The 14,896-nt window shown below is 30.7% G+C and overlaps 1 protein-coding gene across 1 annotated transcript; it reads right to left on the bottom strand.

Annotated features, from left to right (window-relative positions):
* Positions 1 to 1,643: 1,643 nt before the first annotated feature.
* LOC130808147 (glucose-6-phosphate/phosphate translocator 2, chloroplastic-like) lies at positions 1,644 to 7,697 on the bottom strand. Its single transcript, XM_057673609.1, has 5 exons — positions 6,943 to 7,697; positions 5,652 to 5,877; positions 4,639 to 4,861; positions 3,795 to 4,008; positions 1,644 to 2,132 (listed from the first exon to the last, which is right to left on the bottom strand). The coding sequence occupies exons 1-5, from the start codon at positions 7,456 to 7,458 to the stop codon at positions 2,121 to 2,123; spliced, it is 1,191 nt and encodes a 396-aa protein (XP_057529592.1). The 5' UTR covers positions 7,459 to 7,697; the 3' UTR covers positions 1,644 to 2,120.
* Positions 7,698 to 14,896: the final 7,199 nt, after the last annotated feature.

Genomic DNA, 14,896 nt, shown 5'->3' with positions numbered 1-14,896 from the left:
CCCTCTACTCCCCGAGCGTCATGCAAACACCTCTTACTATCGTAGGAGGCGTAGAAGGCCATCTCAATTATATAGGGTCGACGAGGATGATGAGCGTTAAAGTAGTTTGTGGTTTGCTTGACTTATGTATATATTTCATATTTGTATATATTAAACATTTGTATATATTTTGGTGTATATATATGTTCATTTAGTTTATTATATTATCTATACTTTGACTTGTGAATGCTCGAACTATTGGCGATGAATCATTGCGCCTGGATCATACATTGACTTTTAGTAGTATAAGAGTATATATTGCAAATATATCAACCAAAACCAATGTCAAAATTAGGGAGAATGATGCCGAAAATTCAACATAATTTCATTAATAACGATTACAAATACATAGCTCATTCATGAAATACAACCATTATAACCTAAGATTACTTCTTAAACTTTTTCAATATCCTCTCGGTTTCTTCACTCCTACATGCCTAATCAATTGCTTCTCTTCTCAAGTTATCTATCTCGTTTCTAAGCTCCTCATTCTCTTTATCGAGCTTAATAATGATGTTTTTTTTCCATTCCATGCTCTCTAGATCAACCCACCGAGAGTAGGTGCATCCCAATCCTTCATCTTGGAAAAGTGGACAAGCAACATATTGACGACCAGGATCAAAAACGCTCCAATCCCGACCGTATTCGACTTTATGACCACAATCACAATGCTCTTCCATAAAATGAAGCTTTGAAATGTACTAATGAAATAACATAAGGACTTCAATTAGAATTATTAATTAAATTCAATAATATCATTAGCAACATAAACATAAATTCACTAAAAACCTTAAACAACCAAAATAAAAGGAATAGAAAAGTACCTTAACTTCAAAACAATTTTGACGAGACTTTGCCAGAATTTTGATGGAATGAAATGAGTTATCATGTTTAAGTATTTATAGAACATTTGTTAAACGGCTAGTTTGAATACTTAACGGCTATATTGAACAAACACCAAATGGAAAAAGTACTAAATTAGTCAAGCATCTGTTCGCAGTTTGACCCTGTTTGACTAGGGATTCCTTTGTTTGCAGTTACTAACTACGAATATTCCCTTAACCTTTTTTAACCAACTTGCTTCGTTTGCATTTTATAACTGTAAACTACTCCAGACCACAGCTCTGGGAGTTGAGGCACTTATTTTTTTTTAAATAAGTTAAACCATTATATGCTTTTTTTTGAATAATTTCTCTTATCTATTTCAAAATTTCATTAGCTTTCTTGTTTAATTTGTGCCTATTTCTTCATCCAAAAGGGAAACTATTGTTTGAGACTCGGGCATTTGATTAGTGAGAATAAAATGGTACACGATCAAGCAAGAAGAAAAAGATGGATTTAAAATTTTTTAAAAAATATTACCAAAATTAATTCTAGTCTCAACTTAAAAATAAATATTATTTTTTAGAAAAGATTATGAGTTTTATTCTCATTTAACCCTTTTTTTTCCCTATGTCTACCCTATAATTTAAAAAAAAAAGTTATGAATTGATAAGACACCTAAAAAGACTAAGTTTAGCAAAATGAAAACAACAGAAGAAGCACACATAGATCAAAAAAATAGCATTTTGTCAAGAAAAATAAAATCTAAAGAATCAACAATATACTAAAATGAAATCTTTTGATAGAGTATATAGTAGATTCAAATAGACATGCTGAGTATTAGTATATCCTTAGAAAAGACACATGAACAGAGCAAAATTTACTTGGAAAGTAGGAATATGCATATAAATGAGTACAAAAGTAGAATACACACATTTTGCACCAAAAGACAAAGAAGATGTTTTTATTTAGAAGTTGATGGATATCCTTTAAATGGGCTGCATAAAAGCAGATAAAATTTCATCTACTTGGTCCCCATGCTCAAGGGATTCATGGAAATGTCTTCTTTACTTGTGTGATTATTTATCTATCTACACTAAAACCAGCCATGCTACACTCCAACCTTATCAAAATCCAGTGGTCGTAAAAATACTCGGAGAAATTCTTCGATTTTCATTCCCTCCACAGAAATCGCCCTTAGAAACTCATCGAACAAGCTCTATATCCCACTCGATTCTGGTATAGCAATTAGCATGTCTTCATTGTTTAGCCTGTAGGAAAGCATAAAGGTTTAAGTTATGTGTTCAAAAAAGGGGGAGCAAAATCAAACAGTTCAAGTTACCCTTATGTGTCGAGCTCGAACGCAAAACGCTGATGCATATAAGCATGTAAAGAAATAATTTTTCTGCTATGCATACAGCTCCTGCCTATTTTGACTCAGGTAAATTCTATAATCAAAATATTACAATGGTATTTTCCACATCCTTAACTTCAACAAATATATTTCGGCTTTAAATCTACCTCAAGCAATTCGATTGGTAAATTATATTTAAAACTTCTGCTTTCTACAATTCTGTTTTCAAACGAACTCACATGTCTTGATGTGTTTTCCATTAATTTTGCAGTTAAATGCACATGGGATAACTCGGTTAATTTTGTTCAGTCTAAACATCTCTACTAACCAATCTATAGAGGTGTTCATTAGGCTCATTGGATCGATTTCGAGTCAGGGGTTTCGATTCGGTCTAAAATCAAATTTTGTGTCTACATTAGTTTATACATAATTGTAAATCCATTTTCAAGTCGGGTCAAATCGATTTCGATTAAAAGGTCGGGTAAATATCGAGTCATCATGTCTGTCTTGAACACCTCTAAATAAGACATAATGATCCGGTGTAAGTACTTTATTTTCTTATTTTCCTTGGCTACTCCAACTTCATCATTCATCTTGACAAGAATCAAGTTCGATGATTTAAAACACCCTTGAACACCATTGCTTTAGGCCAAAGCTCTATCAAAGTTACACTCCACCCTCTACCTCGTACTATACACGAACCAAGATAGTCTTCTTCACTCTCTCCAGAACCCCTAAAACATTCAAAATTTACGTCTTTTGTCCGTCTAATCATTACGACTTCTCAATTCCTTCTTCATTAGGCTATTAGTTTCACTGGATAAACATCAACTAGTGAACTGGATTACAAACAACTTGAGAGTCGGTCATGCCCGAAATCAGATGAATGATTTCAAAAACATTTGGGCTGCTAGACGGAATGGTTTGTGAAAATCAAGCTTGGGATCCTTAAATGCAGAGAAAAAGAAACATTGTTTTAGTGTTCAAAAAAAATCTGATGTTGGCCTCTACACTTCTACCCAAGCAAAATAATCAAGGAAGGTAAGCAAAAAAAACTAACTTAACAAAATTAGGACAGAACATGGGAAACCATACCAAATATCACTGCGAATTAGGTAAAACACTTCTTTTACACAGCATCCAAAGGTGCCCTTAAAATTTTCAGTGCAACTATTGCTAAAGCAATTTTAAAAGACGGATGGTAAACCTTCGATTTTAGTAATTTCATGTTATGGCTTATGTGAGGTGGGTGCACACTATAAGTCGGATGGCTAAACATGTAAAGAAGCAGGAACAACAGGTGCGACTAATTTTAAGAGTGAATAAGTATATAAAAACAAAATTTCATATTGTATTAAGAAAGTGACTACAATCTTATGGATAAGTCAATTAGTATATAAAAACTAAAATTTCCGGATAGAGTAAATCAACTTGCACAAGGATAAAAGAAACCCGTCTAAGTAACAAGAAAGTAGTAAATCAGAATTTTTAAGACAGCTTGAATAAACAACAGAAAACCATCGTCATCATAGATAATACAAACATAATGGCATGCTAATTAAGAAACACAGATACTTACTTGAGAATATAAGAAGGTCCCAAAAATGGCGATGGCAGCTCCAAGTGCATTTACAGGCTGGACAGGGGTTCGGAATATAATGATAGAGGCGACAATGACAGAGATACGTTTCATCGTATTCCCGACACTAAATGTCAAAGGAGAGATTTCATCCAACGACATGTAAGAAACTTGGTTATAAAGGTGGTAAAACACACTTTGTGCAGCCACCCACCTATAGCACAAACACTAGAATTAGTTTTACTATTTCAAAATTTAGATCCAACATAGAATATTATTTTGCTATTGCATGACATTTTTGTGCAAATATTGAAGGAGAAATCAAATTTTTAGGTTGCTGTGCTTTAAAATATAAAAGGTTTTATGAATCAAGATTGCAACTCAGATAACTTCACTTTACACCTAAAGCTCTCGTCATTTGGGCATTTTATGTTTGATTTTATGATGCAGTCTTAAACAAAAATTTCCAGGTCGAGACTCGAGATACAAACTTTATAATGATAGCCACTCTGAGGTTAACGTCATATGAGTAGGCTAAACTCGATAGATATTAGAGATATTTCAGAACAATTCCATCCATCTTCTGGGCATTTCACCAAAAGTTTATAGAACAAACTCGAACGAGTGAAAAATCCACAAACTTTTGTAAAAACTAAATTCTATATCCAAATCCACATGGGCTTACAGCAACCGATCTAATATCAAATCAGTCTATTCTGATAAGCAACTAGATTGAGATGCACAGAAACCTTGTTCCAAGTAAAGGAAGATCAATAGGACAAAACTCAGATGCAGCTGGAACCCAAGGTCCCAAACAAATCAAAACAGCAGCAAGTATAATTACCAAATGAAGTTGGGTCCAATTTGAGAAACAGCGTTCTCCCATCCAGCTGCCCACAACTGAGGACCCTCCACAGCGATGGCAAATGGGGTGAGAAGTATAAGTGAAAGTATCGACAAACAAGCATAGTAGTTCATTCCACTGACGGATTTCCCTTTCATGCCTTTCTTTGAAAATATATTACGGAAAACAAAAGCCAAATTTGATATCATCGCTCCCATAAAACCTGAATGTCGTAAAAAAAACACACTTCTCTTAGAAACGAGAAAGCAAGTTAAATGTTTCTTGCGTAGTTGCGTGCAAGAAGTTCGCTTTGCCAATTTTCTAGGAGCCACTCAAGCTTCCTCTCTCTAGTAAGCAAGCACTACAGAGCATATTTGTTTTTAAGAGACAGAAAGATGTTACTTTAGGTTTGAATGAAGACACAGAGCAGTGCAGTTTAGAAGAACAAAGGATAAAGAAATAAGCAAATCGAACAGCTTATATCTTAGAAATAAATCAATTACTTATGTAACGGACAAAGAGAAAGACCAGAAGCCAAATTCCCCGCTATATACAACAGCAATTGAAGAGTGGCATCGACAATGCCGGCTTCCGAATATTTTCTCGATGGATTCGGAATTTACTGAAGTAAGCGATTTAAACAATAGTCTAAAATTTCATATTTCACATTAAAAATTACAAATTAACAATTCGAGCAACTTAAAGAGCAATTACAATAACCAAAGAAATATAATTTCATACTTCAAATGAAAAATAACAACCTAATAATTAATAACCCTAATTCTTAAATTGGCCATAATTTTACACAAATATCAGGTTCAATAATTAAAAAGCTTGTACATGTTATTTTGAGTTGAAATTTTTAAACTTTTAATTAATTAAATAACCAAAAATTTGGCAAGTGAATTCAATTAATTGATATGATTTGAACAACAATGATTTAAGACTCATGTTTAGGACTTAGGTTAGAAAGCAATTGACCCTCAAGCATAAAATTTTTCTTCTTCCCTTACCGATCATGTTGAAGTTAAGTTCAGTGACAGCTGCAAGTGCACAACCTCCAATGATGGGGATCAATGACAAGTACACCCCAGTTGGAAATGACTCGCCCAAAAGAAGACTAGAGACCAACACACTAAAAGCAGGTTCACCACTCTTAATAATGTGTGTAAATGAAACCGCAACCTTTGACATGCTAACGGTGGCGGCGACATGCCCAATTGTATGTGCCACAGCAACCTACCAACATCAAAAATTTATGAAGACAACAAAACTAAAGAACTGTGGTCCAAACTATATAACAAAAACAAATCAGGGAAGTTCTACAACCAATAAGACAAAATTAAATAAATTTCTTTTCCGTAAAATGCTATCAGATTGATATTTCAACATTTACAGACAAATCATTCAAAAAACTACACAAGGATAGCTACTTGTAAACTAACAAAATTTAAACAACTCGACTTCAGACACCTTTTAAGGCAACTACTTACAACAATTCCTATTACAAATATATGATTCCAATATAATGAAAGCAAGTGAGCTTCTTCTCTCTACTAAGGCAAATACCATTCTGAATTTGTCACAAAAGTAACAATTTTCTATATCACAATACTTGATATCCTTGTAAGTTGCAACTGTTATAAATTTCTTCCAAAACTACAAACTAATTGAGTATCCATCCAATAGAGGCGGAGCTATTAGTGGGTGAACAGCAGCCACAACCCACCCTCAGAAATCCAAATCTGGTATTCATTCATCAATGTAATAAAACTGCTAAAATACCCTACAATCATGCCAATTTTAGGCCCTCTAGCCCAAAAATCTTTTTTAACCTTAATAGTCCTTCAGTCCCAAAGAATATGGTCCAAAACATTTTTATTCATACTAGTCTATTATTTAAACTAAAATCTACCCTTATGAGAGCCAGTCTTTTAGTGAGACATCTCAAAACAAAAAGTACAAATGCTAATAATTGTATTTGGTGGCTTATTCAGCCATGTATAGATATTGTCATAACTTGTGTTCAATTAAAGAGGAACATATTTTTGGGACAAGGCTACTATCAAAACTTAGGACCCCTCACTAAAGTCCTGGCTTTCTCTATGGGGCATCCAATAATAGAAGTACTTACTATTTTCTGATATGAAACTTTGCAAAACTAAAAATTAAGAGCTATTCATTCACATGACACAACATACCAAAAACAATTTCAATTTTCAACAACAAATTCAATAATTCAAATAAATAACAATATTTTAAAAAGGGAAAAAAAAAAAAAAAAAAAAAAAAAAAAACACTTACAGGAAGAAGGGCCTTCCAGAAATCAAGATCAGTTGCAGGTGCCTCAGCAACCTTAGTAGCCCAAGACACCAACATGATCAGAGAACCCATAGCAAGGGACAAAGTAGAAGTTAACCATGGAAAAGGAAATGCATTTAAAACCTTTTTATTGTAAATATTAAACACCACATTCAAACCCCACCATGTTGCAAAATAAATTCCAATCTTAATCTTTCTAGCAGTTTCCCCAGGAATTTCTAGGGTTTCATTGTCAATGGGTTGTAACCCATCAGCCTCATAAGCTTCACATTTGATCAGATTTTGTCTTTCTCTTAAAAACCCATTATTATTTGTTGAAAGGCACAAACCTTTAACATCGAAATTTGAGATATGAAGAGGTTTGGGGATCAAAATATTGGATTTTCGACAAATTATAGGGGAAAAACAAGCAAATTTTGATGTGGGTAATTGAGATTTCTGACACAAAACATCAGAATTTGTGAAGGAAATTGTGGGGTGCTTCAAAGTAGTAATCATGATGCCTTTCAAATATCACAACTTAAAAAAAAATTAAAGATCAAAATTTTTATGATCATAAACTCAACAAAACTAAAGAGAAAAAATTTGACACAATTTGGAGAGTTGGTGGCTGAATAGAAGGAAGAGAATCGATACCTTCTAACTTTATAGAAAAAATTAACTACTTTTATTTAAAAGGCAAATAGATAAATGTTTCTTCATTAAGAGCTAGAATGACAAAAATAATAACAATATAATAAACTTTTTTCAATCACTAACAATATAATTAAGAGGTTTGAGAATTCGATTTTATGTCTATTGTTTTCTTATGATAAGGTTTTGAAATTGTCAATTTTCCTTGATCTATTTTAGGAGCTAAAATGGTAAAAATAAACTTTTGTCAAACACAAACAATATAATTAAGAGGTTTGAGAATCGAGTCTTATGTCTATTGTTTTCTTATGATAAGGTTTTGAAATTGTCAATTTTCCTTGATCTATTTTAGGAGCTAGAATGGTAAAAATAAACTTTTGTCAAACACAAACAATATAATTAAGAGGTTTGAAAATCGAGTCTTATGTCTATTGTTTTCTTATGATAAGGTTTTGAAATTGTCAATTTTCCTTGATCTATTTTAGGAGCTAGAATGGTAAAAATAAACTTTTGTCAAACACAAACAATATAATTAAGAGGTTTGAGAATCGAGTCTTATGTCTATTGTTTTCTTATGATAAGGTTTTGAAATTGTCAATTTTCCTTGATCTATTTTAGGAGCTAGAATGGTAAAAATAAACTTTTGTCAAACACAAACAATATAATTAAGAGGTTTGAAAATCGAGTCTTATGTCTATTGTTTTCTTATGATAAGGTTTTGAAATTGTCAATTTTCCTTGATCTATTTTAGGAGCTAGAATGGTAAAAATAAACTTTTGTCAAACACAAACAATATAATTAAGAGGTTTGAGAATCGAGTCTTATGTCTATTGTTTTCTTATGATAAGGTCTTAAAATTGACAATTTTCCTTGATCTATCTTAGGAGCTAGAATGATAAAAGTAATAACAATATAATAAATTTTTGTCAAACACAAACAATATAATTAAGAGGATTGAGAATCGGGTCTTACATATTTTCTTATAATAAAGTCTTGAAGTTGACAATTTTCCTTGATCTATCCTATAAAAAAAAACTAAAAACTAAAAAATAAAAAGCTTACTCTTGATATTGTGATCAAGAGTGAAAACATACGATGGTTAGGACTTAGGAGTAGGTGTCAAAGGGGCAGGTTGTAACGAAGTTTGAGTAAAACTTGGTGAAGGTCCAAAGAGAGGTGCTAGAGTTTGTCGACTAGCTTATGGGTTTTTTTTTAAAAAAAAAAATTTATAATCATAATTTATAAATCACCATAAAAAAGATAAAAAAAATAATAGTAAAATAAACAAAACTAAAAAAGATAAATTAAAATAGCAAAACATGCATTCTATTAAAGTCTACCACATAAGCGTGATTTCTTAACTTTACAAATCACCGTAAATTATTTACTAAAATCTCCTCTTTTTTAAATTATATAGGATAGGATATAAGATGTTTCACAAATAACTAATAATAGATGATTATAATGACTAATTTAATTAGTTAATTTTAAACCTGTTATGAAGAACAATTATTTTCAAAGTGGCATATTCATAAAAATGAGTTATATCAATCTACTAATTTATCAAATACTAGCACTAAATTATTTAACTATTCAACTATCTATTTGTATCAAAATAACCTGACATTAACCAAGACCTATTATACCAAACAGCTCTGCTAATTATTTTTTTAAATTGTTAGATATACTTTTAATTTTTATTGAACATAGACTTGTACTCCTACTTCTATTAGTAAATATACTTCTCTATATTTTATTACATATTTATTTTTCGTTTACTTGTTTTTTCGTCTTTCTATGAAAGTTTATATAATAATTCAAAAAGAAAAGGGAAATTTTAGGTGATTGATTGTTGGTTATTGACTAGATGACTTGATGTACATACCGAAATCTGATTTTGGGTCCCACCATCCTGACAAGTAGAAGTATCAAACCTAAACTAGTAATGTGACCACCTGAGAACCCCTCAGGGAGAAGGAACCGTAGTTATTCCTATGAACAGAAAAAAAATTAAAAGATAAAGATTTCCTCGGAAGTCCCAACTCCCTGAGAAAGACACCATGACTCCTTGAAGAGCCAATATAATCACTCAACTAAGTCCTAGGGTGATAGGACCCGCAGGAGTGGTGAAGTCATCCTGAAAAGACCTTACCCAAGAGCGAAAAGACCAGTACCTAGAGAGAGCCACGACGAAAATGATGACGTGTCATTTGATAGTTGTAGTCACATGCTAAAAGTTGTCATACTCGCATAAAGCAAGACACCACCCCTACCTCGTATTCTGCCACAACAAACACACTAAAGGACAAAAAACGAGACATGAAGTGAGAATCAACCAACTAGTAATCCTCACGTATGCACCGAGAACATTCCACACCTTTTTGCTAGTCCCAAGAAAGATCTCATCAAGGTAAAAAGTCTAAATTGCCATTAAGGTATTGAAAGCTCCTCCTCACACCCACTACTATAAATACACAGTGCCATGCACTACCAACGGTTGTATAACTCTTAGCAATTTGAGCATTCTTAATATTCAAGCATTCTAAGCTATTTTGGTATTCATTAAAAAAGGATCTCACATCCATTAAAAAAAGCCCTAAGTCTTCTTCTCTAGAGCAAAAGGCTTTTAAGCACTCTAAGAGAAAGGTTAGGCGACCCATCTCAAATACATACTAACTTTATCATCGGAAGAGGCCCCCGGAGAACCCCTCTCTAGCCCTCATTTGTTTTTTTGTGCAGGATAAGGCACAAGCATTCTATACTGCAACTTGGGATCTTCACCAGCAGTTTATATCTATTGTGGACTCTAAAAGACATTCTCTATAATTTTATTGAGCGTGTCGATTGTTCAATTTTCAGCAGGAACAATTGGTTTGTTTGATTAGCTAGTAGCATTAGCCAAATTATTATTAGTTATCAATTCAAGTGTAAGAGTCGATCATTAATTAGATATTTGGTAAAAATATAATTATTGATTGTTAACTGTTTATTAAAAGAAAAAAAAATAAAACAATAGCTAATAAAAAATTAATTTGAGTAACTTTTATTAATTTTAAACTAAAAGAACAGCTAAAATATCATTTTAGAAACACCATCCAAATTTTTTATAGTACTTCTAGTAACTAATGTAAGTATGAAAGAGAGTAGAAAAGCATACGATGTCCTTAATTAAAGGTGCAAAAGTCAGCAATTTCAATGTAGTGCTTGACCTTCAAGGAGCATGAAAAGGCACTTTATAAACAGCGCCAGGCATGTCAAGTGGCACAATTTTACGGTTGTCCGTTGTTCTAAGGACTTGCAACTAATATAAATTTCACAAAATTATAAAATAGTGAGATTATTTAAATTATTTGGATAATATTGAACCTATTTAGTAAAATGACTGTTTAATTAATTGAAACTATTGTTTTAAATGTTAGTTAAAGTTAGTTGTTTAAGTTAATTAAGAAAATATTTGACAAAAATTATATATATATATATATATATATATATATATATATATATATATATATGAGGATGTGAGCTTATTTAGATGAATATTTTTAAATTTTAATAAGAGCAATTCAGTTAATCTTAATCATTTAATTTTTATATCACCGTGATATAATTGATATCTATGAATTTGGTGGAATATATTTAGTGACATTTAGTTTAAATAAAAATAGGTTCAACCAGTGTGTCGTTTCCTATCACTACAATATAATATACTTTTGGTGGAATATATTTGGTGACATTAATTTAAATGTCACTACTTTAAATTTCTAATGGTATATGTAGTGTATTCAGTGACATATATTAAATATTTTAGCAGCATAATAAAAAAATCATATTAAAGCATTTCTCGACATAGGATCTAGTAACATTTATCATAAATGTCACTATAGATTATAGTTTCAATTACATATGTCATTTAAGGCAAAAAAAAAAGTGTTACTAAATCATTTTATAGTGAAACTTAAAAAAACCAATAATTATTACACTAAAATATAAATCAGTGAAATTTTTTTGAATGTCACTAAATCTTATGCCGCGAAGTTAATTTTGTTGTAGTGTATTTTTCTTTACTTTTTTTATGTCAGTAAAACCCTCAAATTTAACGGCGAATAAATTTTATGTGTTAAGTGATTGCCATTTGCAAAAGAATACATATAGTTTTTTCAAGAAAGTGCTTATAAATTTTTTTCAAATGTTATACACGGTTTATTTCTTATAATTTCTCTTTTAAATTACTGTATATACACAGTCAATTGTTCTGGATGAACTGAAAATCAGTTTTGTCTCGGTTTGAGCAAAAATTATTTTCTCCAAACTAGGCTTTCGGTTTAATTCTGGCCAAGCATTTCTCCTTCACTCAACATACCATATGATAAAAAAAATTAATAATTATTTTGGAAGAACCTAATTAAAATTAGGGAAATTTGTAAAGAAACATCTTTTAAAACCCCTTTTTTATAAAGAAACACCTTTTATAATTTTTTTTGTAAAAAAACACCTTTTAAGAGAACTTTTTTTTTAAAAAAAAACCTTAAATCAGTTTCCGGTGACTTTTGTCAACTTTCCGGCGTTGACTTTTGAATTCAAATGACATAGTCAACGCCGGAAAGTTGACAAAAGTCACCGGAAATTGATTTAAGGTGTTTTTTTTTAAAAAAAGTTTCTTAAAAAGTATTTTTTACAAAAAAAATAATAAAAAGTATTTCTTTACAAAAAAGAAATTTTAAAAGGTGTTTCTTTGCAAATTTTCCTTAAAATTAAATACTAAATGGTCTTCTGTACGGTGCATCGGTACCACATTAGTAAAAGTAAAGTAATGATTTGTTAGAATTTAGAAGAGCAATAAAGTATATAATTGAACCAGCGCATCGGCATATTAATCTTACGTAAACAAAAATGAGAATATATTATGACCAAAATTTAGTACTTGTATAATTTATTTTGATCATGTATTGCGGACGTTTTTTCATCTATCTATTGGATAAATAACTTATTATTAATATGCATTAATAAATAGTGAAATTCATCTTACGAATAATAAATACCTTTCCGTTCCCATAAGGACTAATCACGATAAGTGAAAAAATTAAAAATTTTAGATGGTAAGATATTATTTTATTGAATGATAAAGTTAATGAAAAATTATGGGGATCACAAACATTAAAAATGTTAAAATAAATTCAGTGGTAAACATATGAAGACCATAAACATTACAAAAACGTTAACATAATGTTAATACAAAATACGTGGAGACCATAAGTATTAAAATATATTAAAATTAGTGTAACTAAGGCTATTTATGTTCAAATAATGTGATGTAAATAGAAGAACTCTTTTGATGAACAACAAATAAAACTGCCTAAAATAAAAAATAAATATAATAATAATATAGGGAGTATGTTTTATTTTTATATTAGTAGTGTATCTATAGTGGAAAATTAAAACACAATATACAATGATATATTTCATTACTAACATTAATTAAGTTATATGCATTAATACCCATATATAAGTTGTCTCACAATAGAAAATGATATTCCTCCAATTCTTTTATTTTAAGTTGTCACATTTAGTTTATTGACGCTATTTATCGATCACTCTTAATATGTGTTTCATTATTCATCTAGATGTCAAAATATAGTCAAGTGGGATTTTGTTTGATTCGTCTCAATGTAAATTTTATTAGTATGAAACTTTATAATTTTAAATTATGCACAGTTAGAGATATTATTGAATTAGTGCATTAGATTGTATGTCAAAATTAAATGGAATAACTTAAAAGAATTAGAGGGTTTATTAGAGTATAAACTGTATAAATATACATCTTGTAAACTCTTAGTGTAATTTTTTATCAGTTTGAAAAATCGTCTCTTTGAGAGACGCCTCTCAGACTTGGCCCATTAAAACTTAGTGTCTATTTATATTATGCTTAATGTCTATTTAGATTATTTTTAATGTCTATTTATTCTATCCTTAATACATATTTATAATATCTTAAATGTCTATTTATATTATTTTTAATGCCTACTTATAATATTTCAAAAAATATAGTTAAAAATTTATGATTTTTTATACCCACATTATTGTGTGTCAGCCCACCATCCTTATCTTTGTGTAAATTATTCACGCATGCATCTTTGCATCATCCATTGGTGTACAGTCTATTTTGAAAAAGTTTTCAACATACAACTAAAAGATTAGGAATTCAAGGTGTTCATTTGAATTATTAGTTTGATTTTAAGTTAGATATTTTGAGCTCAGGTTAAATTCAAATTTTATGCTTATATTGGTTATTAAATCAATGTAAATCTAATTTTAAACTCAAATTAAAATTAAATTTACTTAGAAAAAGTCGGATAAATATTATATTATCGAGTCTGTTTGGCAGTTATACAAATAACCATACAAACTGGATTTTATCTGTTTATTCTATCACATTTGGAACCTATCAAATTACAATCCACCTTATTTTACATTTCCTATGATTAAAGTTGGACATTTTTACATGTCTACTCAACAATTGTATCTGTGTTTGGGTAGTCTTGAGTATATGACTCCAGAAACAAGTTGATTCATAATATAGAGAGAAAATTTTCATTCTAAAATAATGGTAAAACTGTCTTAATTCTTTTACAGGTAACAAATGTGGATTAAGAGAACATGTTAGAAGCCTGGCAACACTAGACTTCTTGGTTTGCTTGGAGTCTGATGTGTTTATGATAACTCATGGGGGAAATTTGATTAAGCTCATTAATTAGGAAATTTTGAAATAAATAAGATTAATTATGAATAAAATAAAATAAAATAAGAGTGAAATGAACTTATTTTCATTTATAAGCGCCTACAACCCCAGAGCTCAGGTTCGGCACTGCTATTAACTGCGAACAGAGGGTAACTAGTCAAAAAAAGTCAAATGCCTGTTCCCACTTACTAAGTGTGAACAGAGGAGAACCTGGTCAAACAGAGTCAACCCTCTGTTCGCAGTTAGTAATTACGAACAAAGGGTTGACCCTGTTTGACGAGGTTCTCCTCTGTTCACACTTAGTAGGTGGGAACAGCCTGTTTGACTTTTATAACTTGTTCAACCCTCTGTTCGCAGTTAGTAACTGTGAACAGTGCCGAACTTGAGCTCTAAAGCAGTAGACACTTATAAATGAAAATAAGTTCATTTCATTTATAAATGAAAATAAGTTCATTTCACTCTTATTTTATGCATTTTTTGATAATTATTTTATCTATTTCAAATTTTCATTAATTAGCGGCCATATAGGTGATACATGGGCCATATTTAAAGTCCATTAAAGCAGAC

Source organism: Amaranthus tricolor, chromosome 3 (genome assembly GCF_026212465.1).
Source record: "Amaranthus tricolor cultivar Red isolate AtriRed21 chromosome 3, ASM2621246v1, whole genome shotgun sequence".
Lineage (NCBI taxonomy): Eukaryota > Viridiplantae > Streptophyta > Magnoliopsida > Caryophyllales > Amaranthaceae > Amaranthus > Amaranthus tricolor.
This window is presented reverse-complemented; position numbering and strand designations above follow the sequence as displayed.

Bases quoted from the DNA above. Each gene is read 5' to 3' on its own strand.
- LOC130808147 (XM_057673609.1), bottom strand. From the start codon at position 7,458: ATGATTACTACTTTGAAGCACCCCACAATTTCCTTCACAAATTCTGAT. The intron at 5,878-6,942 runs GTAAGTGTTTTT...TGATGTTGGTAG, and splicing joins TCTGGAAGGCCCTTCTTCCT to GTTGCTGTGGCACATACAAT. The intron at 4,009-4,638 runs GTAATTATACTT...TTTGTGCTATAG, and splicing joins ATTGGACCCAACTTCATTTG to GTGGGTGGCTGCACAAAGTG.